Source organism: Cryptomeria japonica, chromosome 2 (genome assembly GCF_030272615.1).
Source record: "Cryptomeria japonica chromosome 2, Sugi_1.0, whole genome shotgun sequence".
NCBI classification, from domain to species: domain Eukaryota; kingdom Viridiplantae; phylum Streptophyta; class Pinopsida; order Cupressales; family Cupressaceae; genus Cryptomeria; species Cryptomeria japonica.
This window is the reverse complement of record NC_081406.1, coordinates 647,036,455-647,064,391: the sequence shown is the minus strand read 5'-3', so window position 1 is coordinate 647,064,391 and position 27,937 is coordinate 647,036,455. Positions and strand designations below refer to the sequence as shown.

The 27,937-nt window shown below is 36.0% G+C and overlaps 1 protein-coding gene across 5 annotated transcripts in view; it reads left to right on the top strand.

Moving 5' to 3' along the window:
• The window catches only part of LOC131054738 (uncharacterized), a 36,494-nt gene extending 10,088 nt beyond the window's left edge, over positions 1–26,406 (top strand). For all 5 annotated transcript variants that reach the window (XM_057989336.2, XM_057989328.2, XM_057989341.2 and 2 more), the window contains 10 exons: positions 625–849; positions 975–1,165; positions 4,914–5,081; positions 5,204–5,309; positions 23,933–24,070; positions 24,169–24,333; positions 24,458–24,664; positions 24,772–24,966; positions 25,230–25,301; positions 25,487–26,406. In XM_057989336.2, the coding sequence (XP_057845319.1) occupies positions 625–849; positions 975–1,165; positions 4,914–5,081; positions 5,204–5,309; positions 23,933–24,070; positions 24,169–24,333; positions 24,458–24,664; positions 24,772–24,966; positions 25,230–25,301; positions 25,487–25,645 (1,626 nt within the window). In that variant the 3' untranslated portion in view covers positions 25,646–26,406. The remainder of the gene's footprint in view (positions 1–624; positions 850–974; positions 1,166–4,913; positions 5,082–5,203; positions 5,310–23,932; positions 24,071–24,168; positions 24,334–24,457; positions 24,665–24,771; positions 24,967–25,229; positions 25,302–25,486) is intronic.
• Positions 26,407–27,937: the final 1,531 nt, after the last annotated feature.

The window sequence follows — 27,937 nt, the reverse complement described above, 5'->3', positions numbered from 1 at the left end:
GTATACAAGCATGCATGTGCACATGCAAGTATGTTTCTGCATGCATACCGTATCAGGATGTGTGCTTGTGGGTAGGTACATGCATAGGGCTAAAATCATTCTTGGGATTGGCTTGGAAAAACAAAAGCTTTTTTCAATTAATTGGGAAATTTAGAATATTCAGAAAATAAGAGAAAAAATGTAGTTTTATAATTTCATTTCAAATCTCTAGAATATCATAATTTTGTGGATTAAATCTAGGATTAAGTCATGATTTTGTTATGCCTAGGATTTGTGCCTAAATCTACTAAAACATTGGTGATCTAATTCAGATCAGATCACTGATCAGTTTGAGCTGTGATTGCTCATAATAACTCACATTTTTTTCAGATAATAGGAATATTATTTGTGGGTACATGTATGGACAATGCTATTTTTGTTAGTATGTAGTATATAACTCGGGGAGTTTCTGTAGTCACATATTTCATTCGGTTTGTTACCCTCATTTGTGTGAGCATTCTCAATTTTGCTTATGTTGTGACAGTGGAGCTTTCTTTTAGGATTTTTCATTTAACTTATTTTGGCACGTTTTCATTGCCTTTTCCAGTTAAGAATTCACATTTTTGTAAATATATTTTGTGACAGAAACGGATTTTAGGAGACATTGAAGACCAAGTGGAGCAATTGCTTGCTTTGGTGTTTGAGAATTATAAATCATTGGATGATTCAATACCATCAGGCTTAGTTGATGTGTTTGGACCTGCTACTGGCATTGCTGCACCAGCTCTTACCCCTGCTGTAAAGATATATACTCTCCTCCATGATATACTATCTCCTGAGGTGCAGTTAAATTTGTGCAGCTATTTTCAGGTAAGAATCTTTACCTTATAGCTTATTATAAGTAAGTTATTTTAATCTCCAGAGTTGAGTAATTTTGTGTGATTTAGAAAAACATGAGCTGCACACTTAAGGAAGAATCACTAAGCTATATGCAGACTGCTGTGAAGAAAAGGTCGAGGCGACATATAGCAGAGACAGATGAGTTTGTAGCAAATGGCAATGAAGGAATATTGATGGATGCATTAAATATTTCAACAGCATATTCGAAAATGAAAACACTTTGCTTGAATATTCGAAATGAAGTTTCAACTGATATTGAAATCCATAATCAGCACATTTTACCCAGGTATGCTGTCATTAACCAGCAATTTTTTTTTCATTCTATTACTACTTGTGTATGTTGTGCTGATTTACCTTTGTGTTAGAGTATGATGCTAGAAGAGCTACTAGAAATCAGAAGTTGGAAATTTATCAACTTAATTCATAAGAAATGATACAATTGATTCTATGGTTATAACCAGCTGCAAGAATGTTATTATTCTTGCAGTAATAAAATGAACATTGTATTGAAATTTATAATTGGAGAATTTCATTAATTGAAAATTTATAGTGACAAGGAAAGTTTCCGTATATCCTACTTTGATCTTTGCTTACATGTGCTCCTTGCAGTTGTAAGGGCAATATCTTGTCTTTTTACCCGATTCAATAACAAGTGGATCCTCATGTTTTAGTTGTCATTCTGCTTGTTTGTTTATGTAATCCTAACAATGACTGGTTAAAATGCTCTGTGCAACTTTTCTTGTTTTGCACTTGCTCCGTCAGTTTGATTTCTCTTTCTTGTTGTATAATTGGGTTGAGAAGGGATGTAATGACTAGCTTCTTTTGGTAGAGGTTTGCTTTTTACTTCATTTATTATGAGTTTCCTATGGGTAGAGAGTTGCCTTTTTCCCTTACCATTCTTTTATTTGTACTTTGACTTGTTTGTATATCTATTTCATACAATGACCTCCAGTAAAAATGCTTAATGCTGCTTTTCTAATTTTCCCTACAAACCATCAATTCAGATCTTCTTTCTTGTATTTTGGTTTGTTAGAGGAGCAAGCTCACTAGTTTCCTTCAGTGGAGTTGTGTTTTTCCTTGACCATTTCCATTTATTTATTTGTTTGCTTTGCTGTTTCTTAAGATTCTGTGCGTAGTTGTAGTGGAAATCCTATATTGTGCTTTTAACATACATTATTGTTTATTTCATTCCTATAGGTTTGCTGGGGAATTATTTATTCCATAAATTGCAGTTGAGTAAGCTCACAGTTGCCTTCAGTAGAGTTGTGTTTTTCCTTGACCATTTCCATTTGTTTATTTGTTTGCTTTGCTGTTTCTTAAGATTCTGTGCATAGTTGTATTGGAAATCCTATATTGTGCTTTTAACATACATTATTGTTTATTTCAAAGAAAGAAAAAAACCCCCCAAAATTGCGAGTATACGCTATTAATCGCGGATCAGCCAGCTTGCCGATTTTTTCCCTTAATAAATTGCGATTTTATGGTCAACTTTTTTCAACGGTTAGTTCGCGATTAAATCGCGTTTTAGTTGGCTAAAAAATCACGTTTAATCGGCAAAAGAAAGGCAAACCCTAAAAAAATCCTAAATTGTTTAAAAACCCTGCGTGATGTCTCTTAAATATGGTCGACATGAAGGAAGGAAGAGCCGACGTGAAGAGAGAGCTACACCTGCGACAGTGGAGTCGGGTTGCGGAGTGAAAAAGTTTGGCCTTTGCAATTCTCATTTGAAACATATTTTGTCAACATTAAGAATATTAATAGAGTAGGCATTACTTTGTGTCGGGGAGATACAATTGTAAATCTATTTTATATGGCCTTCAAACCTTAAATAATATGTATGTTTAAAATATTTTTTTCTTATACATTTTTTTATTAAAACATTCAATTTTGCTTTTATGGGATCTTTATTTTTATAATCTTTTTAATTTTATTATTGATTTCATTTTTCAATTTTTTTTATCATATCTTTATTTTTAGAGATTATTGTTTATTTATTATATATTTTTTAATAAAATTAAAAAATATTTTTATTTGTGTATAATTTAGGGATTCAATATAAAAATTATTTATTTTGGGATCCATTTTTATATAAACAATCAATATATTGACTCGAATACATCTTTTATTTGAACTCTTTTTTAAGATTAAACAGGTCCATATTCAATCTCTATATAAATAACATAACCAATTTTTTTATAACTCAACTTTCTATTTCTTAGATTTAACTTTTAACTATATTATAATTATTCTATATACCTATTCTTTAAATCATGCTAAGGTGTAGTCTTTTTTACATGCTATGATTAACTCTTAAAGAATAAGTCTTCCTCACCAATTTTTTTTGTATCTTCAACAATAGTAAATATTCATAAAATTTAAAAGATATCCAAATAGAGGTTACTTGTTTATCATTGTGAAATAAATTTATTTTCTTGATTATAATCTTCTCTAATTAATAAAATAAATATGTATGAACTTTATAGTCTTGCACTTGCTAGCTAATTAGTGTCTGCCATAGGTCAAATTGATAACACTTTGTACACTAGATTTGACATGAAGTAACAATAGCAGAATTTTCCATGTTCTTCTACATGGGCAAAAACAAGAACTATTGTGGAAGACGAGCCAATTGACCTCGACAAGATTGATCAAGAGTTTCAGAGGATTGATGTTGATGATGATGATGATGATGATTTGCTTGAGCTTGATGATTTTGATATCATGGGGGAAGCCAACTTGGATCTTGAATGGATTGAATGAACTCAGACAGCCTCTACTAACCCAGGAGCTTCATCATCATTGGTTACATTTGATTTTTTGGAGCCTTGTATTTAGTTTATAGGTTGACTTTGTACAAAGTCACAAACTATATTGTAATTGACATTTTGACAGCTATCACCATCTAGTTATTATTTATATTGTGGTATGTTTCATGCAATGTAATCAGCGATATGAATATTAATAACGAAAATTTATTTTCTACAATTCATGTGTCGAAGTCTCTATTTCATCTACTTACAATATCTCTATGCTAAGGAAATGCCCTTAAATATATAAAAACGATAGTTTTTGATTGTTTTTCTTCAATTTTTTACATTTTTTTATAAATCCGATTTTTTACCAATTTATTCCCGATTTTTTCAAAAGATCTTTTACTTTTGGTTTGCCGATTAATTCCCCAAACGATTAATGCTTCTTTGGTTTATTTCATTCCTATAGTTTTGCTGGGGACTTGTTTATTCCATAAATTGCAGTTATTAATGTTTTGCATATCTATTTCATTATCATACAATAACCTCCAGTTAAAATGCTCAATGCTGCTTTTCTAATTTTCCCTACAAACCACCATTTCAGATCTTCTTTCTTGTATTTTGGTTTGTTAGAGTAAGCTCACTGGTTTCCTTCAGTAGAGTTGTGGTTTTCCTTGACCATTTCCATTATTTATTTGTTTTCTTTGCTGTTTCTTAAGATTGTGTGTGCTGTTGTAGTGGAAATCCTATATTTTGCTTTTAACAGACATCATCATTTATTTCATTCCTATAGTTTTGCTGGGGACTTATTTATTCCATAAGTTGCAGTTATTAATGTTTTGCATATCTATTTCATACAATAACCTCCAGTTAAAATACTCAATGCTGTTTTTCTAATTTTCCCTAAAAATCATCATTTCCGATCTTCTTTCTTGTATTTTGGTTTGGTAGAGGAGTAAGCTCGCTAGTTTCTTTCAGTAAAGTTGTGTTTTTCCTTGACCATTTCCATTTATTTATTTGTCTGCTTTGCTGTTTCTTAAGATTGTATGCGTTGTTGTAGTGGAAATCCTATATTGTGCTTTTAACATACGTCATTAATTATTTCATTCCTATAGTTTTGCTGGGGACTTATTTATTCCATAAATTGCAGTTTTAATGTTTTGCAAGGGCTAGTCCTATTCCCTCTGTTTGCGGGATTATAGTCTAACTGAATTTGGTTTTCAGTTTTGCACATATCCATGATTATGATTTGTAAACATTATGATGTTATCTATGTTGGACCAGTTCTATAGATCTTCCGAATATTGCTGCTGCCATATATAATGTGGATCTATGCAACCGATTACGAGCATTTCTTATCGCATGTCCTCCCTCTAGCCCTGCTCCACCTGTGGGAGAGCTTGTAATTGCAACTGCCGACTTCCAGAGAGATATTGCCAGCTGGAATATTAGGTATGCTACGTCCACTGTTAGTTTATTGTCTTTTTTTTAATGTTTCTTTGATTTCTTTTGCAAGTTTCTTAGAGTTGAACAAAAGCTTTTGTTGTGACCTATTCTGTGCTTTATATTTACAGTCCCGTAAAAGGAGGGGTTGATGCAAAAGAATTGTTCCATTTGTACATAGTCCTATGGATTCAGGATAGACGTCTTTTACTGCTCGAGTCCTGTAAGCTTGATAAGGTAATATTTATTATTGGTAATCAGTTTTATTTGTTTTGTTCAATTTTTTCTGTTTTGATGAAATTGTACCCTAATGGGAATATAAATGAATTGTTATCTAAAAGCAAAGAAATAAAATAAGACTCACTGTTAATTTTTTGAATTTTTGTTTGATTTGGCAATATCATTGTGGAAATCCTTATTGTTTCTGCTAGATTCCTGTAAGCTTGATCGAGTAACATTTTTATCTGTGTTGTTTGATCAGTACAATTTTCATCTTGTGATTAATTTGTTTCTTATATGGTAATGCAAATGGTTTATCATCTAAACACAAAGAAGCAAAAGAAAACTAACTTTTAAATTTTTAAATTTCATTTGATTCTGCAATCATTGTGAAAGTCCAACTTTGTACTGCGTGATTCATAATGTGATCTGTTTTGTTTGATCTATTTGATTTTATTTTCTGAAGTTATTTCCCATATGGGAATTCAAAGTTGAAATGATTCATAACCTATGTTGCCATTTTGGTGATTTGCCTATTTCTTTTCCCTAGGATTCATATGGTTCTGTCTATGTGTGCACATGTACGAGACTGCGTGCGCGTGTGCATGTGTGTGTGTGTGTACATATGTGTGCATGTGTGTGTGTACATATGTGTGCATGTGTGTATGTATGTAATAGAATACATAATACAGAATTGAGAACATACCTGATCATTGGAAATGTAATGTTACTTGTTGAATCATAAATGTTAAAAATAAAATGGTTTATATCATAGTAGCATTACTCAGAATTGGTATTGACTCAACAAGTCAAAGTGATAAAAATAGATTAAAATAATACATACCTTTGTTGCACTCCAAGCTCGATTCACTCTGCAAATATGCTTTCCAATAACTCCTCTCAGCTTGTTTTGCACCTCTGGAAGGCCGAATGAGCACAAAAAATCTAAGTACTGATCTTGGTATTGGTTCGGGTTTGGGTTAGGTCAATTTTTTTTGGCATTGCGATTGTTCTGGGTTCCTCCACACAAAAACATATTAAAATCTGAAATACATACCAATTTGCAGCAGTAATTAAGTTCAAAATGCCACACATAGCATCATATATTGTATAATAAAGAAAACATCCATTAAAATAAAAAACATTACAATGTCAATTAGTCAAACCCAAATCTCATGATATATATTATATATAAAATTAACTACATTGTTGCTTTACTCCTTGTAGGTAAGCATCAAGTAACGTTAGGGAAGATTGTCCAATTTGATGATATTGTAGACAAAAACTTGTAGGCAAACTTGGGAGCATAGTTGGCAAGCTCGGACTTAGAGAGGGTGCTTGGCAAATCAAATGAGTTTAGTCGGAGTCTAGGGGCAGCACCCCTCGCATGTGCCTTGTCACAATACAGATTGGGGTTGAGGGTGGAGCCCTTGCCACCAAGCCCAAATAAAGATCTTCAAAACCACACAGACCTTCATGGCATACATCATTTTGCATTCATGATAAGAGAAATATTTTTGTTTTGCATTCACAATAAGAAATGACTTTGTTTTTGTCTTTAAAATGCATTGGAATCCATGTATTAGGGTTACGAGGGGTGTTTTTGGGTTTTTGGTCGAAGTTGGAAGTCAAGATATAATAAATAAATTAAAAAAATAGAAATTTGTCGCCTAGGCATGAAAACCCACCAGATACATTGCGGGTTTGCTCAGTTTTGTCCTGATCGCAGTTGTATGTCTGGGGTGGGACCCTAGATGCCCCATAGGTCGAACCTGATCCAGATCTTTAGCCAAGCTAGACCTGGACCCAAACTGGTATAGCAAAAAATGAATTGTTTGACTATGTGGATGCTTGGTTTTCTTTGCTTGTTGTAGGCAAGTCTGCGTCTGAAACTCAGTGAGATTTTGGTGGACTTGGCTGAGACTTGCCAGTTATTCAGCAGAGGATTGGTGTGTGAATTTGGTAAAACTGGTTTGTTACATACCTGGACTCACAAGTTGTGGCAAGTCTTGGTGAATTTTTTTACTACCATTATGCGGAGCAGATAATGGCAACAAATTTTGTGGTGAATGGAAGTGTGAATTAAAGGTGCTGGATTGGGCTGCACAGTTGCAGAAGCAGAAGGTTTAGCAATGGTGGAAACACTTCACTTTGGCCAATTATGCTCCATCTCCAGTTTGACATACACTCTCCAAAGTTTATTTATAACCTGCATAACTAATGCTTGTGTGCTATCATTGGCTTATTTGACTTATATAAATCTTTTCTTTTGAACAAGTGCTTGCTTCTTCAGTTGTTCCTCTCCACTTGATCATCATAACCGATGTTATTCTTTTCTTTGTTTTGCTGCAGCTATTTTGCCAGAAAGCTGACTGATAACCCAAAATTTAGTCCTGTAATTAGTAATTCCAGGCATCGATTATATTCGTTGAATCTAGAGGAATTACGATGCAATATTTAAGTAGGCTAACTGGTCTATAACTTGCTGTGTACATTCATTGTGCATGTTGTTACCTTCAATTTTCTTGACTGCACTTTTGAATATTTGTGTATCCTATTGCAGTCTTTTTGGATGTAGTTTTCATCAAAATGTTTAGACTTCCTGAATTCTATTTATCTGTGCTTTGGAATGGTTTTGCCTCTACGCTGATTCTCCAGTGACCATCCTATATGTCAAATTGCTATGGAGTTCAGATAGCTACCTGCGGATGGCTGCAAACCAGTGTTCCACGGGCGTTGAGGATGGGGGATGGGGGGGACGCATTTTCGGGACGGGGGGACCAAGGGCCTAAATTTGGGGACGGCGGGGGGGTGGCGGGGTGGTGGTGCTCATATACTTATACATATACATATAGTACTTGAAAAACTAGTTTTGAAAAGATGTATGACAGTATTACAGTGTAAGAATTACATTTCAAATGAGACTATAGGAAATTTGAAATACTAAATCTAAATACCAAGATTTCTAAGTTGTGTTGTTATATGGAGCCTAATCAAACTCGGAGGTTAGATTTTCCCTACTTCTATTGGCGCAGTTTCCCCCTATATTTTTCAACGGGGGTTTGGGGGCAGCGCCCCCAAGTTGGGGTCAAGGGGCATTGCCCCTTGCGCGTCGGGTGTTATTTTTCTATTGGCCCACGTCCAATTAGAGTTACCCCTTAACTCTCAAAAAACTTAAAAAGTCACTTTTTTTTTAAATTTTAATTTTAAACATTGCATATAAGTGGGGGCGACAGGAGACGTCTAGGCGTCTCCCTGTCCTTGGAGAGACGTCTGCACATCTCTTGAAGGACGGGGAGACGCCCAAACGTCTCCCAAGGAGACATGGAGGTGTCTCCATGTCTCTCTGGGAGACGCCCAGACGTCTCCCAAGGAGACGTCTCCACGTCTCCTTGGGAGACGCGGGGACGTCTCTGCGTCCGGACGACGCTTGGGTGGCGGTGGCGGGACGGCGGGGGACGTCGCGTCCCCATCCCCGAGATGTTTCTGATGAGGGGACGCGCCCAAAAAGGGGGGGGGACGCGTCCCCATGGAACACTGCTGCAAACTGATTGAAAGATCTAAAATTAAACTTTTTACCTCTTTCCTAGGTAAAAATGGACAAGTGTAAGTCATACCATGTTGCAACCAACCTCTCTTATTGTCATGGTATCTTGGGAAGGAGTACACAGCTGGTTAGATTTTCTATTATCTGGGCATTGAATTAGACATAAGGGAAAGGAAGTATAAAATCACAGCAATATGGTTCTAGAATGGAGCTCGCTCAAGCTTCTCTATCTCAGCCTTGGGCTATTTATTGGCATCAATCACTCATGATCCAATGTCTTATGGTTATTTTGTGCTATAATTAACAATCTCTTTGGTAGGAAATTATTTGAAGACATGAATGTTTTGGTTGGCAGCTTAGGGAGGTTAACTTGGTGAATTTGCTATGCTAAAGCATTATTGTTTGAAGTACTGAGCAAGATATGGTAAACATGACATCCAACATCCAGGATCTTCTGTCTTCTCCTCTAGGGTTGAATCCCATTAAAGGTTGAAGCCAACTTGGAATTTCAACTTGCTGTATGACTGGAGGAGTGGTAGGATTTCGTATGTGACCCTAGAATTCACTCCAAATCTTTTCCATTGGTAAAATCTACTATCAGATATTTTAATGGCATGTATATATGGTGGCAGTAAATTTGACATAAAGGTGGCCAATTTTGTTCAACTTTACAGTAAATAATTTTATAACATGCTGATTTGGATATGTATTTACAAGCCTGAGGTAATTAAGATTCTTGATTTCCTACCATTACTGGGAAGAAGCTCAACAAAGGCTTGGTTATCTGCAGAATAACAGATCTTCAACCCTTGGTGGTCTGGTGTGAAAGATTCCTGTGGCAACTGCAGAGCCCTACTACTGGCAATAGAGAAATCTTTCTGTAAAGTGGTATCAGAAAATGGCAGAAAGATTCCTGCTTTGTTTTCACAGCCTAATGAGAAGGAATACTTGGAAAGCCCTTCATACTATCCCAAATAATAACGAGAGTGATCATTTTGCATGAAGGTTTGGCTGAAGCCTGAAGGTACTCTGATGTACTGGCACAGAGATGCACAAACTCTTGATTTCAGCAGACACTGTAAAAGAACCTCACTTAAATATTACTTGACATACAAATCTTTGCACTTTTGTGATTTGTGCCAATAGTATAGAATGTGTAAAAGTTGATGATACAACCATAGGAACCAAGAATTATCTTCAAGCAAAACACCTATCACACAAAAGAGATCAAACAAATATACTATGCTCTATAACAACTTGAAAATTCTATACTATTGCAAACACAATTGATTGATTACAATATTGGAGATTTTCAGTTACAATGAATTAATGACTCCCTTATAAAAAGATGAATGAAACCATAGATTTAAAACCCTAAGGGCTAGATTAAATTAGCATTCACCAAGTGTCACCATCATAACGAATGAGGCAGCTTAAGCTATTCTTAGCCTAATTTAATAAAAGGAAGAAACACCAAAGTTTAGCTTAAGTGAAAAAGTTATTAAAGAACCCAATTAATAAATAATTAGATAAATGTCATAATTACTCCAACACCCCCCCCTAAAATTAACTTAGGGATAAAGCTAAAGAGATAATATGAATGCAAAATGCATGCATGAATGAGTCCCAACAACTAGGTCTGATTAGGTATTCATGTACAAACCAATGCAAAGCAATGCAACTCTCACAAACAGAGAAAAGGAGAAAACCCAGTGGGACAAAACTCCTTTCTAAAAGAGAGAAGAAACAAACAAGATGATGCATCAAGGACTCAATGACACCCCCCAAGGACTACATACATCATGTATATACAATCTAATATCCCTCCATAGGAAGGAAAGAGAGACTACATGGGCCCCTCATAATGCATAATGTCTTGCAGAAATGGTGAGTGTTTGAAGACAAAACATAGTCCAATGCCTACAAACAACATTTCTCCTCTTGAAGATAAACCAAGTACAAATGCATGAATGCTTCTCATTCTGGATATGAATTGGTAGAAAATAGAATCCAAATATATGATGATGTCTCTGAAAACTGCTCATGTGTTGCCAAGTCCTTGGATAATGAAGATGCCACAAACCAATCAGGTACATACCCAATCACAATAAAAGGTGACAAATAAGGAACCAATGGAAACTGATTTTGAACAAGCTCCAAAGACAAACATGACGTTACAATAGTTATGCTATGATTGTCATAAAAAAGAGAGATAAACCCTCAGATGTGTTCTCCAAATTTAAAATGCGAGACTCCACAAACAATGAAGCAATGTCTATCAAATATGAGTCCCAATGAAGAAAACAAAATAGATGAATTATCTTGCTTAACAAGAATAAGAGTGTTAATCAATGAAGGTACAACAATTGTTTCTATAGGTGGGGCAACTTGAGATTTTAATACTCTCAAGCAAGAGTTGAAAAACATATGTGAGAAATTAGGACACAATTCATGCCCATGTTGATTGCTCTCACAATATTTACATCTACAATCCTTATACATGATTCATACCTCAAGATAGTCTCAAAATGGTACAAAAAGAGAAACCCTTGATACAAATAGAGACCTGATTTCCATGTATTTCAAGAAAGGAGCTCAAAAGGCAAAGATTGAGATCTTTGAGTACGTGATGAATATTTTGCTAAAAAAGGACTTGAGATTTGGATAGAGGACTTTGAGAGCTACGTGATGAATATTTTGCTAAAAGGGACTTGAGATTTGGATAGAGGACTTTGAGAGCTTTCCAACAATATCTGTATTTTCATAAACGAAGTTTAAATATGCAAGATATGGCCTTGAAAGCGCAAAACTTAAGGCTGAATTTGGAGGCCTAGTACGGAGAATTGGTGCAAAGTTTGACAAAACCACCTACAGATTTGGATTGGTGCTAGAACTAGCTTTCCGACAATACCTCGTTTGCGCAATTTCGACATTGTATGCCCAAATTATGAGCAAAAAACCAAAGATAGCTTTTTAGGGTTTTGACACTAAATATAGAATAGCTTTGCGAAATTTAGCTAGGTGCTATATTCAGAGGTAATCCACCAAAAAAGGAGGTCAAAGTTGTTGATGTAAGGTTGTGTCAGCGCTGGTACACATACATGCGTACTTTATGCTTCTGATTTGACTTTTTTAAAATGAAAATTTTTTTTTTATCTCCTTTTAAAAAATCTTACCCCTCATACATGAATTTTAATAAAATTCTTTTGAAATTTTTGGGTATTCCATCCTTCACTCCACGTGGAGAGTTTGTTTCTCTTTTGTTTTGATTTGTTATTGTCTTGTAGTGTATTTAGGAATTGATCTAGTAATTTGTTGAACTGTCACTGCTAGCAAACACATGGGTTATCTCCTATCTTCTTTGTATAAATACATGATTACAATTAAAGGAGATCAATTCAATTGCTCTATAAATTGTGATATGGTATCAAAGCCAGTTTCATACCTTTGCTTCAATGGTCACATTTACCTTGATCTGGTTGAGGTGATGATCGATATTTACTCTATACTGGCCGTGTGTTTTTCCAGTGCCTTATTTCTATTAATTGGGCTCCTTTATTGTGAGTTCTTGGCATTGCAAGACTCATTGTCATATTGGAGCTTGACATGTAGATCGCTGCAGCAGCAGACCGCAATTCGGATTTGAGGAGAGCGACGTTCGAGACCAGTTCTCCAGCTGCCCAGATCGTTGTGGAGCAGCTGTTGCGTGTGGTGGAGGGGGGAACACCTAACTTGCAGATTTTGGCAGTCAAGGCCATTGGCAACTTGGCTCTCACATTTGCAGCCAGGGAGAGCAGAATCATTAAGCCTCTGGTGAAGCAATTGGGTCACAGGGAAGCTTCTGTAGCTGTGAAGGTTGGCTTGGTCGGCCTCTGTGAGAGTGGAAGTCATCGACATGGGCAAATGCAGATCGACATTTGTTCGGGTCTATCTCCGATCATCAGGCAAGTGATCAAGAATTTATCTATGACCAACATATTGTGCAATAAATCAACAGTTCTTTGTTCCACGTTTGGTATTGATTGTTTTGGCCGCTTTCAAGTTGTGATTCATTAATCCTTCATTGGGTACCTTTATCTCTTCTCGTGGTGACACTGGTCTCAGGGACGCTCACAATTTGGAGGCAATTCTTGATCGGCTTTGTGTAAAAGCTTTCAAACTGGTTTGTTTCTCATGATTAGAGTTAGATAGTGCCGATTCAGTTAAATCAAAGTAGCTGCAAATTTCCATGGCTTCAGTTAGATCTGGTGATTCTTGATCGTCCTCATTCTTGTCACAAGTGGCTTTGTTGCATTCTGTCCATGAGTTTTGACAAGCTAGAATCAGAAAGCTTGGTAGTGAACTGATCATTCATCATCAGTAGCATCACGGTTTGAACTACAATATGATAGCTGCTTGGGTACATTTTTTATATTATTTTTTATTTTTTATTTTTTCAACCTATATCAAAGTATGACTTGGGGGTGTTCTTTTTCAACCTAGTTATTTTCATGGGTCTAAATGCTTATAGACAAAAGAGGCATCCGTCCAATATAAAATTTCATTGAGGAAAGTTGGAAAAACAAAATAAAATTAAAGTTTTTTTTTAAGCCTATGCTTTAAGCAGCATCGTGTAATCTGCAACTCTTCAAAGAGGGTGCTATTTTTCTTCCTTCTCTAACACAATGGCAGGGAGTTCTTCGAAATTTCTTCTCCCAGATTCCTAGTTACTACGTGGGAATAATTATTTTGCATGAAAACCCAAACTCAAAACTCATCTTGAGTTTGAAGAAGTTTGGGATGTGGTCAGTGGAACCACATCACGCCACAAAACAGATGTCGATGAGCAGAAAATAATTGATCAAGCCGACAGAAAGGCAAAATTGATTATTCTTTTCAGTGTGTCTGATGATGTTCTGCCTTTCATTCGGGACTCATCCACAACCAAAGATGCATGGGACATGCTAAATTTAGTGTATTGAGGCGAAGAATCAGAATCAGATTTTGAATTTGCAAAGTCAGCTCCAAAGCCTAAAAATGAGGAATGGAGAACAGTTAGAGTCCTTTCTCAAAAGGATTGTAGAGTTGAGAGCCTTGCTACAAGCATTAGGGGAAACAGTTGATGATGCTGTTTTAGTGCCTATTGTTCTAAGGGCACTACCATCAAGATACAAGGTTTTTGTGACAACTTTAAATGTCATAGAGACAATGCCCACTTTTGAGAAGCTCGTGAATCTGCTTCAGAAAGAAGAGTCTATCAGCCAAGATCACAGTGAGGAAGATCATGCCATGACATCCCGTCATAAGGGCAAGAAGCCAATGTAGCATTTCGGCAAACCTCACAAATCTGGAAATTCTTCCAGACCTCAAAAGAAGTGTCTAATTTGTGATAGAGTTGGGCACGATGTGAAAAATTGTTGGTACAACTCCTTTAACAAAGGATCTTCCAACAAACCACCTCCAAAGAAGCCATTTCAAAGTGGCAAACTGTTGGTGTGTTTTTTATGCACATGCAAACATAGAATAAAATGCCAAGGTATCTTATCCTCTCTTGAACAAAATCTCTCGAATGCTGAAGATTTGCTTAAGGATCATTCGAGAAGACTCCAAGGTTCTTATATGTAGGGTCTCTATGTGTGGATAAGCTCTTGTGATATGATGTTATTATGCTGGATTCACAAGGGGACTTACGTTGTATGCCTGAAAGCTTGATTTGATGGAACTCAAGTCCTATCTACTCATTGGGAGATAAAGAAATATCAAAAGCATAGGGTTTAGAGAATCTATTCTAGGACCTAGAATGTAAGAATATAGATGAACGACTAGGTGGAGTCCTACTGGGCTAGGTCTCACCATCAAACTGAACAATTCGACACCAGCTCAGTGCAATCTTCTAAGGGAATTTTGAAGATGTTCGAATCAATACAATCACACATTGATTATCATTCAAGTAAATGCATAAGCAATGAGTGTAGAACAATTCGAAGTTAGGCTCATACCAATCCAGTTGACCACACAAGGCATGCTCACAATCAGTAAGAGGCTAGTGGTATGGACTAAAGGATTCTACACGAGTGCATTCAACAATTTCCTTCATTCAGTCTAATCATCTACCATCTAATATGAAGATCCAACAAGAAACCATGCATATTTCAAGAAACAACACATTTCACCTTAACTTCAATGAAAAATGAAGTTCATTTACAATTTTGGGCAACAATTTTTTGCCTTCTCCTCCTACTCTACTCTAACTTCTATTCTATTTGCTATTCTATTCTACTTACTATTAGCTATTAACTCTTAACCTTTACAAATGAAGAGCTTGAGCCTTTTATAGTGCTCTCAATACAATTCAACGACTCAGATCAATTTGAGATCAATGGCCAAGATTTTACAATGAAAACCCTAATTAGGGTTTGTTACAACAAACTCAATTTGGCTAATTAGATAATTACAACACATTGGTATGACCAATAGATAGCAAGGGTAGGTGTCTCGGAGTTTGTGCCATTACTGGTGAGTTAGGTACATTGCATCTAGACATGCTGATGTGGAGCCCTTCTGATTGGTGAATGGTGATTGGGATGCCATCTAGGATTCCACTTCAACTTGCACCTTTGTAGATTGGATATATTCATCATCATGAAGAGATATCAAGAGATATCTCTTGATCCTCAACATTATCTAGCTTGCTCAAAGTAGTGGTGATGGGAATTATTGATATAGCTAAGTCCTTCCATCCTTGCTTGCTTGCCTTGGAGTGATTGTATGATCTCTCCTTTGCCATCTTATAATCTCTCCATGTCAATATGATAGAATGTGAACCTTGAAGATATCCTGCTCTACTACTTGCAGCTCCTGAATATGTGAAGTTTTTTAACCTAGTAGCACTTTAAGACTTCTTCATACATTCGAGGTGTTCTTGATGTTAATGAAACTTCTTGAAGGCCTCTTCCTTGTATCTTGACCTTGATGCTGAAATTCTCTCCTTGAGATCCTTGTTCTGATCCTCCTTCAACCTAGCCCATTTGATCTCTTTCCTTACCTCCTGCAAAATGAACAATTGCACATCAAACACACATGATATACAACTTGATCTAATCTTTGATTTTTTTGATGATTTCTTTCACAGTAATCAGTGAATTCGCTGTGTGGAAAGCAAACTTAATGTCCTAGAGCAAATCTGGGCTGTCTTAAGGTGAATTCGCTGGCCGATACGCTTGCTGGCTAAGCAAATTCACTTCTCTTTGGTGCTCAAATGATGAATCTCGCCTGCTCCAAAATATTAGACCTGCATCTCCAATGATGAAATTCGACCTTATGCTGATGGAATTCACTAATATTCTGCTGAAGTTTGCTAATTATGCTCCCATATTCACATTTGAAGAGAAGAGAATGTTTGAGTTGATGGTTAGAATGAATGTTCTAACTTTTCCTTTATAGGCGCTTAGGGTAAAGGTCATGTCTTTTGAGTATAAGGCCGACTCACTTAAAAATAACAAACCAACTTTCCCATGCTGGCCGACTTCACCTCTTGGATTTGAGGAATTTGTTTAATACATGATTTCAAAAAAATCGCTCTAGGCCTTTTGAAAATTCGCTTTCTTTCTTTAGGAAGGACAAGACCTATAATGAAAATTCGCTCTTCATCCTTAGGAAGGACATGATCTATAATGAAAATTCGCTCTTTGTCTTTAGGAAGGACATGACCTATAATGAAAATTCGCTCTTGACCTTGCTAAGGACAAGATCAAAATTAAATTGCATCATTTGATTTGATCGATCAAGGTCTGAAACAAGTAGTTCACTCTTTGACTGGCCTAAGGACAGGCCCTAAAATGCATTTCGCTTTATGTCCTCTCCAAGGACATGACCTAAAATGGAATTTTTGCTATGTGTCCTCTCTAAGGACAGACCCTAAAATGGAATTTTCGCTCTGTGTCCTCTCCAAGGACATGACCTAAAGACAAAATTCGCTCTTGACCCTCGGCAAGGTACGAAAGCGAAAATGATAAATTCGCTCTAAGACTTCTCAAGGACAAGGTCAAGGTAGGAAGTTGTTTGACAAGTTAGTCTTTCCGTCAGGATTCATATATGGAATATAACATTTAAGTATATTCCATATATATTGTTAGGATGTTTGAGAGTGGTTTCGGACCTCCAAGAGTTATAATGCAAAATCTAGTTTTTGGAAGATCCTTCAAATTTCCAGACTTAAGTCAAATTTCAGGGCATTTCAGGATCAGGATGACATTCCAGACTTCTAAAGCAAGTTTGCTCTGACCTTGATGTAAAGGACAAGACCTAGGAGGACACCATGCCTTCAACCAAGGTTTGATCTAGCAACTTGAAGCCTAACCAGATAGTACACAACCCTAGGAATGATCTAAATAACCCCTAATCACCCAACTGACTTGATTTCCACTCCACCTTCAGGAGATCCACCTGACTTGATGACCTTTGAGAAACTCAAACTCTTCAATGCAAAGGCTAAGACACTAAAACGAACAACAACAAAACTAAAAGAGCTAACTCTAGAAAGCAAAAAGTGGGGGTCCCCATTTGCAATGGGGCGATGTGTGAATACCTCACAACACAAACTCCGATGGGAGTAGAAGAACAAACAAAAGCAACAAAACAATGTTGTTGAAGTAGATGATTCTCTAGACGAGGAATATGTGCTATCAGCCCACACTTCAGAAGACGGTTCACAGTCTACCTCTATATGCTATGTGGACTTAGGTGCTACAAAGCACATGACTGGACAAAAGGAGTGGTTTCAAACATTGAAACCCCTTCACGATACAGTAACTCTTGGAGATGATACCACCCATGAAGTCAAAGGTATTGGTGACATCTCTTTGAAGTTTGGCATCAATCGTTGTAGAGTTGCTAATGTCTTGTATGTGCTAGGAGTTACCAAAAATCTCCTTTCTATTAATCAATTTCTTGACCACAATCTTAGGATTGAGTGTGATAGCAGTCAAGATAAAAAGATTTGTTTTATCAAAGATAAGTCTAAAGATGACAAGATTATTGCTAGTGCTACTGAGGTTGGAAGAATGTTTAGGCTTGATACTCTTGCTAATAATCAAGCCTTAGTGACTAAGGAAAATGATCTTTCATTGCTTTGGCATCATAGATTCGGTCACTTAAGCACTAGTTATTTGCTGAAACTTTGTAAGAATAACATAGTCAAAGGGCTTCCTTCACTTGAGAAGTCGAGTGCTATTTGTTCTAGTTGTATTGCTGGAAAACAACACAGAGCACCCTTCTATCCCAGTGAGCATTGTGCAAGCCAACCTTTGCAGCTGGTGCATATCGATCTGTGCGGGCCCATGCCACCTAGTCACAATGGATACAAGTACTTTCAGCTTTTTGTTGATGATCACATGTGGGTGTACTGTTTGCAGCATAAAGATGAGGCTTTTTCATACTTTAGAGAGTTCGGTACTCTTATGGAGAAAGATACGAATCATCGTATTCGTGTCCTCCGCTTAGATCGAGGGGGGGAATACACTAGTACAAAATTCTCCACATATCTGAAGGAACATGGCATTCGTCATCAACTGACTGCAACATACACACCTCAGCAAAATGGAGTTGCCGAACGAAGAAATTGCATCATCGTGGAGATCGTCCGCTCTATGTTGAAAGATTCTCAACTAGAGCATGCATGTTGGGCTGACGCTGAATGCACTGCAGTTTATCTTTTGAATCATGCTCCAACCAAAGTCCTTAATGGCATGGACAGGGGTGAAGCCTTCTATCTCACATCTTCGTGTTTTTGGATGCATTGCCTATATGCACATTCCTAAACAGAAGAGAAAGAAGCTTGACGAGAAATCCATGAAATGTATTCTTCTTGGTTATAGTAGTGAGTCTAAGGCATATCACCTTATGGATCATAACACAAAGAAAATATATATTAGTAGGGATGTCATTTTTGATGAGAAGAGTGAGTCAGGTTCTCCTTCAACATCATCACCTACTTCCGATAGTGCTCCTATATTGAACACGGATGATAAAAATGATGGGAATGTTGATAGTCAATCAACACCTACCAATGTCACCAGACCATTGCCAAAATGGTACACTAGTATCATTCGAGATGCAAAGCTAGATGGAGTTCCAGACACTTCAACTTCAAGACCGAGGACTCGCAACATGGCTCGTAATGAGGTAACCTTTGCACTTATGACTTTTGTTATTGAAAATTTTGAGCCATCTACTATTTAGGAGGCACTTTAATCAAAGCCTTCGAAAGAGGCTATGGATGCAGAGTATCAATCTCTAATGAAAAACAACACTTGGGAGCTTATTGATCTACGACTTGGTAAGAAAGCAATTGGTTGTAAATGGATTTTTAAAACTAAGTATAAAGCAGATGGTAGTATAGATAAACATAAGGCTAGACTTGTAGCCAAGGGCTATGCCCAGAAAGAAGGGTAGATTATGAAGAAACCTTCGCTTCCATTGCAAAGATAAAAAGTATTAGAATGATTTTTGCTTTAGCTGCCCAATTTGGATGGAAACTGTATCAAATGGATGTAAAAAGTGCGTTTCTAAATGGAGACCTTAAGGAAGAGGTCTATATGACCCAACCAGAGGGATATGTTTCACCTGGTAAAGAAGAAAAGGTGTGCAAGCTAATCAAGTCCCTATATGGTCTCAAACAAGCCCCGAGAGCTTGGTATATCAAAATTGATGAGCATTTGCTAAAACCCATGTCTACACCTTTGGAATTAGGTTTGCAATTATCTACATCTGATAATTGCACTATTGCCTAGGCTTAAAGGTATGGCAAACAAATCACCATATCTTTGTATCATAGAGAAAATATGCCAAGACCCTGCTTGAGAAATTCAGAATGATGGATTCCAAACCCATGTCTACACCTATGGAATCAGGTTTGCAATTATCTACATCTGATACATCTTCTTAGGTGAATGCAACTCTGCATTGTTAGATGATTGGAGCTTTGATTTACTTGACTTACACTAGACCGGATATTAGTTTTGATGTTAATTATCTATCAAGATTCATGCAAGAACCAAAATGTGTCATTAGAAAGCAGCAAAACTGGTACTAAGGTATATCCAAGGTACAATGAATCATGGTTTGGAATACAAAAGGAATGATCAATTCTTCTTGACATGGTAGACAGATGTTGATTATGCAGGTTCAGTTGATGATAGGAAATCCACATCTGGATATGTTTTCTTCCTAGGTTCAGGACCTATTTCTTGGGGAAGTAAGAAGCAAACTACAACTTGTTCTTCAACAGAATCAAAGTATCGTGCGACAAGTGCAGTTTGGCTACGTCGTATGAAGGATTGGGGGTACCTCAAACTCAGCCTACTATCCTCTATTGTGATAATTAGAGTGTTCTCAAGCTTGTTCGTAATCCAGTGTTTCATGAACGGACTAAGCATATTGAAGTTGACTGCCACTTCATACGAGAACATGTTCAACAAAACAACATTCAGCTCCAGTTCTGTTCAACTCAAGACCAACGTGCAGATATCATCACCAAGCCTCTCACACATGTGAAGTTTGAAACATTTCAAGATACTCTTATTAGTACTTTAAAGCAATGATGTAATAAGGGGGAATGTTGGGTATTCCATCATTCACTCCACGTGCATAGTTTGTTTCTCATTTGTTTTGATTTGTTATTGTCTTGTAGTGTATTTAGGAATTGATTTGGTAATTTGTTGAATTTGTCACTGTTGGCAAACACACGGTTTATCTCCTATCTTCTTTGTATAAATACATGATTACAATGTAAAGGAGATCAATTCGATTGGTCTGTAAATTGTGATAGAAATTAAAAAAGGGAATGCAAAAATTTTGTGACTTGCGATTGAAGTTTTATGCAGTGATGGAGGAGCCAAGGCACGACCGTACAAAGTTTGTGCCTTGAACTATGTGCCCCCAGATTTTTGCCCTAAATTTCATAGTCATGGATTTTGACAAATAGATAGGCATTTTTAGGGTTCTCAGCCTCTCTGAAAACAATGTTGACATTGGTTTTGCTCCGAAATGCCTAGAATTTTTAGCTACCCCTAGATTTTGCCTCAATTTTTGTGCCCTAAGCCAAATTGACTTGAAATTTCAACTACTCACATTTGACGAAACAATGGTTGATCTATAGGTTTTGGGATACTGTGAACACGATGGCAATCTCCGTTTGAGCCCAATGTGCATAGAAAAATCACCAAAGGTTGGATGCCTTAAACACGTGGACAGGAACTTGACAAATTTTCTTTGATACCATGTAGAAGTTGATGATACAACCACCGGAGTTAAGAATCATCTCCAAGCAAAATGCCTAACACACAAAAGAGAGAAAACAAAGATAATATACTCGATAACAACCTGAGAATTCTGTATTATTGCACACACAATTGAGTGATTACAATTTTGGAGATTCTCAATTACAATGAATGAATGAATCCTTATTAAAGGATGAATGAAATCCTAGATGCAAAACCCTAAATGCTAGATTAAATTAGCATGTGCCAAGTGTTATAATCATAATGAATGAGGCAACTTAAGCTATTATTATCCTAATTAAATAAAGAAAAAAGCACCTAAGTTTAGCTTAAGTTAAAAAGTAATTAAAGGACCTAATTAATAAATAATTAGATGAATGTCCTAATTAGTGCAACATAATTCTTATTTGCACAAATGTGTAAACTGTAAACAACAGTTTTTTATATCTTTGATAAGAGTTATGTTGTTAAAAGAAAAAAAACAACACATTATTCTGTTAGATATCAAGATACCAATTACAATGAGGTTCATCTCCTCATATAGAGTTTGGAAGATGCCAATAGATAAACATGACAAGTCAACAGATAAGATTTTGCACAAAAACCCTAGATGCTGGTCTGAATTCAACAATAAAAATGGCTCAGAAAAGAACCTTCACGATACAACTCTTTAGAAAATCCTAGTCACAGTTAACATAGATAAACCACTATTTTCCAACAGAGAATTGTTGCAATTTTTTTTCACAACAAACCCCCTGATTATAGGAATATGCTATTTGATTTTCGCTTTCAACGATTCACAATTTTTGTTCTATTTTGAGCCACAATTTTCATAGAAAAATAGCACAATTTTCACCTCTTTTTTGGCCATGATTTTCCACTTTTAACAACAAAAATCCACTCGCGATTTTCAATTTGCAAACCCTTGAATCTTCTTTTGAAGAAAAAACCATGCCACAAATTTCAGTCATTCCTTTTCACGCAATCCCCTGCTCTTATATAGAGTTTTGAAGATGTCGATGAATAAACATGACACATCCTAGAACCTAGATGCTAAAAAGGAAATAAAAATAAAATGCTAGTTATAAAGTCACAACGGTGACTTTATAACAAAGGTAAGCCTTAACTTATAAGTTACAGCTTTAGCCTTTATGTGATACAGGTCTGTTTTATGTAAGTGGAAAAACTTATCAATGAATTATAGAAGTTTGTTTTTGTTCTGTCCACAATTTGAAGAAGGTAGGTGAAGTCTTTTTGAATTGTTCATTCCATGCTGGACAGAAGCAGTTTGCAAAACATTGTGATTTTGTTTTCAATTATGTTCATGGAGTATCCTCACATTTTTAGATCCCATACTCCATTGACCTCCCGCATGGATTTTCAAGGTGCAATGATTCTTTGTATCAAATTAGCTGTATTACAACAATAAGCTAAAGCAATGCATTCTTCTTTTGAACTGGCGTGGCACGAAGTTTGCAGCATAATTACAAAATTTGTAAAGTAAATTGTAAGGTTGCTAAATATCTGATAGAATCATTTCTAATCAAGATAAACTTGTTGGCTTCTTGGTTTTGGACTGCATTAATGGTAGCTCTTGGAACAAAACTGAAATTTAGGTCTCTGTACCATCCTGAAACTAATGGTCAAACTGAAAGTGTTAATCAAGTTGTGGAAGACATGCTCTAAATGTATGCTATGCACCAACCTTCTAGATGGGAGGTTTTTTTCCATTTGATTGAATTTGCATACAACAATTCTCATCACTCACCAATTAAGATGACACTTTTCAGGTTCTGTATGGCAGAAAATGTAACAGTTGTATAGTTTGACTTATTCTTTCTTTCATAGTCTTTTCTATTGATTTCATCTTGCAGGTGTTTTGACTATGTAAAGAAGGTTATAGGGCTTTACAAAGATGTAACTGCAAATAGCAGAACTTTTGAACTGAATACTTCAACATACAACCACAGTAGCCATAATACTTTGCAAATAGAAGAATCTTTAAATTGACTGCTTCAGCATATAAGCACAGCAGCCATTTTACATTGGAAACAGCAGAACTTTAAATTGATCACTTCAACATACAACCATAGTAGCCATGTTACAAGCAAAATACTATGTAAAATATGTTTGAACAAATAAATAGGAAAAGCAATGTGAAGAAAATTAAATTAAAATCTTTTTGAACTATTATCCTTAAACATGTAGTCCATAAATAATTTGTCATATAAATTATGATTTTGGGCAACAAATAGAAAATATTAGTTGATTAGGTTTAGAGATAGGGTGAATCAGTGTTTTAAAATACACACCTGTTAAAACCAAGAATGTGTGATTTTTTTCCCGTTTGGCTTTTTGAGCTACTATGCATGCATGCATGTTTTAGAATCTTAGATATTTATTTAATGCAATTCAGAGTTTTTTGATTATGCACTCCATTTTTCAGATTTCTACAAAGAAATCCCATTTTAATCCATTCCATTATTTAAGAGAAAATTTTGAAATCATTGGGTTTTCACTGTGAAGACCTAAGTTCAAACCCTCCAAAAAGTTACAAACTTACATCTAATGCAGACTTCCAAGTGGTGACTCTTTGTCTTTCATCGTTGGCCTCTAGTGTTAATATCTAACTTCTAAGTTGTTACCTAATGCTAATGCTCATTAGGAGCTAAGTTGTGTTATTACTTGTAAGGAGCTGATGTATTGGGCTCATTTAGACTCAGATGCTTGTTTGAGCCATATTTGTAAACTCTCAAGTTAAAAGAAAAATAAAAGATGCAGTCTATTTTCTGCATAGTAAAAACATTTTTACAAGAATTTTTAACTGCATGTTTCAGGTGAGATCAACTGAGGTTACGACACAACATTCAACATCACCATTTGTTGAGGACATGTATGAACGCATTAAAGACACATTAAATGAATATGAAATCATTGTTCGTCGCTGGCCTGAATACACATTCGCTTTAGAGAATGTAAGTGGCCTCTTTTTTATTTATAGTTCATTTTTGGTTGAATTCATCTCCTATGCGGTAAACCTTGGTATTTGACTAATCAAAGGTTTTCTATGAAGGCCATTGCTGATGTAGAAAAGGCAGTGCTGGAGGCATTGGAAAAGCAGTATGCTGATGTTTTGGCACCGCTTAAGGAAAATACGGTGCCTAAGAAATTTGGTCTCCAATATGTGCAGAAGCTTACAAAACGTCGATCAATGTGCCTTTACAGTGTTCCTAGTCAAGTGAGTTGAGTCTTCCCTTGAACATATTTTTCTGATATTTTAGATTTTGATGCTGAGCATAGCAGTTACTTATCCTAATAGATACTATTTATTCATCCTGATATGAATTGTACATTTCTTTCAGTTGGGAGTATTCTTGAACACTATCAAGAGGCTTCTTGATGTACTTCGACCTAAAATTGAGGCACAATTGAAGTCATGGGTCTCATGCCTGCCTGAAGGTGCCTGTGGAAATATGATATTTGGTGAACACATGAGTGAGATCACTGTTATGTTGAGAGCTAAGTTTAAGAATTATTTGCAGGCCATTATAGATAAACTTGCTGATAATGTGAGTATATTTTGTAACGCTGTTGTCCCTTACATTCAAAATTTGAAATATATGATTTGGAATGATGATATTGCTTTTGTTTCCCTTGTATATGTTCACTATGGCAGACTCAAGTGCAACGCGAGACCAAAATCAAAAAAATTATTCAGGACACAAAGGATTCAGGTGGAGAGTCTGAGATTCGAGATAGAATGCAGGCTTTGAATACTCAACTGATTGAGACAATCTCCAATCTTCATGATCTATTTACAAGCCGTGTCTTTGTGGCCATTTGTCGTGGATATTGGGATCGCATGGGACAGGTTCTCTTTCTGCAGTCAGATATTTATAGGACATATGATGCTGTCAATCTGTATTTGACTGTGATAGTTGTATTTCATATGGGATTCACTGGGAGTTTTAGACTTGAATAAAATATGTTCATTGTTTTTTCTTGTTTTTGGGCTGTGGTTCATCATAAAGTTCTTATATTATCTTTGAACCATGTTGCACCATAGCAAATGTATTGATTTTCTTTTAGTGATGCATGCAGAATACTTATTGTGAAATATTTAACTGGGTGCAGGATGTTCTACACTTCTTAGAAAATAGAAAGGAAAATAGGTCCTTGTACAAAGGTTCTCGTATTACTGTGGGAGTAAGTCACACTTTGTCCTCTATTTATATTTGTTCATCAAAATTACAGTATCTCCAAGGTCCTCCAAATGTATGTTGTCATTTTTTATACTTAATGGATTTCTAAGCATTGAATTAGTTACGAGTGTCAGGCTATGGACATTAGTTCTTGAGAGCTTCATGACTCCTACTTGTTCTTCTTCGCAGATTCTAGATGATACTTTTGCATCACAGATTCAGAGATTACAAGGTCATGCTCTCCAAGAAAAAGACCTTGAGCCACCACGCTCTATTATGGAAGTTCGTTCAATGCTTTGTAAAGATGCTCCAAATGGTACAGATTCGTCAAACTATTACTACTTCTAAGGTTGCATCAAATTGAATCCAGAAATTCTCTTCTAGAATTTCAGTCTTTTTGTACTGTTACAAAAAGAACAGAAGCAATATTTGTTGCTTCTGTAGAAACTGGAATTGGGCTGGGAGAAATGAGAATTTTGATCCATCAATAATGTTTTGGATGTCACAAGTGTATATTTTTGTTGCCTTTTTCAAGTTCATTATATCACATATTGTATTTATACTGTCGAGAACACACCAATCATTGCGTAGGCTTTGAAGCTATCAAGACAGTGCATTGATATATTATGGCTAGGAATTTCTTGCTTATATGGCAACAACGATTGATAGTTGTTTGTTTGTCATTTTTGAGGATCATAACAATTGTAAGTGCTCTAAGAATTGCGACTTAAGACTTACCTATGTAAGTTGTGGCACAATGATCCAAGAACATGTAAAATACAGGGGTAGTGGGCTTACACTTGATCTTAAAACATGCTTTGAGCACTACAGGTGGGAAGATTTTGAGAAATGTATGCCTAATGTAGGACCGCAGGTTTACAAGACAATTGAACGAGTGGGAGATCCATAATAATAAACGGGTTATACAAATACACAACTTGTTTGTAAGCCCGGACATAAACTCAATTTCGGCACTGGACAGACTAATGTCAAGGGATTACAGTTTTTAACTGTATTGGGCCATACAGGTGATACAGATTGCTAATTCTTGTAGCACAAGTCTGCACATTTTTGTTATTAAGTTTTCAATCACTCCTTTTGTTTTTGCACTTCTAGTGATAATAGGATGAGTTTTTGTTTTTTTTAAATGTTACAATATATTTATTTCTACCAACTACTTTTGCTCGTGAATGAAAGCTACAACTATCTTCACAGTTTGTCACTTATGTATTAATTACAGCCATTGTACTCTTGAGAATTTTTGGTAGAACTTTAATGTGGCATAATCTGGTGTTACTTGATGACATGAGATAATCATGAAAACTTGAAAGAATATGAAGGTCAAGATGCTACTTGTATGTAAAAATTTAATTGAATAATGCTTTTGGGCTCAAACACCAGCATATTTATTGGATTATAAAAACCTATCAGAAGGATACAATCTGTTTTAAAATCGTCATAGAATTCCACTTGAATCTTCTTCAAGACTGTCGAAATTTGAGATCCAAATTTTTTTAGTAGTGTTGTTCGAAATGGCTAGAAACTTTTGCAAAAGTATCTGCACTGATCGTGCTAATGATATTCATGTTTGCATCCATTTCCGTGCATGTGCATAGAATGTGCAGAACATACTTTCCTGTTGTGACAGGACTGGACCTTGGTGCTTGCAATGTTTGTCTGTTGAATACGGTCTCTAGTTTTGTTAATGCTTGAATTTGCCAAAATTTTACGAGTAGGTCACATTGAATTCTCTGCTGGGTGCAGAATGTTTTTGTTGTTGTCCCACAATGACTTGAAATGGTCATATTTCGACTAAAATTTTCTCGTTGTTATAAGTTTTAGATTTAGAAAATTTATCTAATGTATTTGATTATCAAAATGCTTACTCTTTATGAAAGATTGCATAGACTAATGTTACACAAGCCTGGTTTATCATCATTAAGAGTTGGTATAAACTAGTGAAAAATACTGGAGTATTCGTGGCTGCGGGGAAACTTTTGTATGAACATAAAAAAGCCCATATGTAGGGTGCAAGATTGTGGCTTTGAGAATAAATATGTTGAACACATGTAAATGCTGAGGGCGGATGGGAGGAGGGGTGGTAGAGAGCAGGAAAAGGGGCATGGGAGGAGAGGGTTGGAGGGGGGCAGGTCTGGGGTGAATCAATATTAATCAAAATTCATTCATTTATTTATTTTTCATTCATTCATTAATTGCTGAAAGAAAGAATAGGATCAAAACATGCATCACACAAACACCAAGATTTTTACATGGAAACCCAAAGGAGGGAAAAACTACAGTGAGTTATCACATTCTTAGAAACAATTGTTACAATGTTTGTTTAGGCACACTGCCAAAGAAGCTTTCTGCTCTTGGAAGGACTGCAAGCTAAGGTTTACTTCCCCAGAGCAAGATCATAAGACATGTTGAGAGAACACACTATCTCCTAGCAAGATACATGAATATTACAATGAGAGAAGGAATATGAACTACTATAGTAAAAGCATTTGGCATATGTTGAAGTTGTAGTCCTCTTTGTAGCACAATTGCACTATCATATTGATTTTGGACGTTTCATACTTAACTTGTTGAGAGGACATACTATCTCCTAGCAAGATACATGAATATTACAATGAGAGA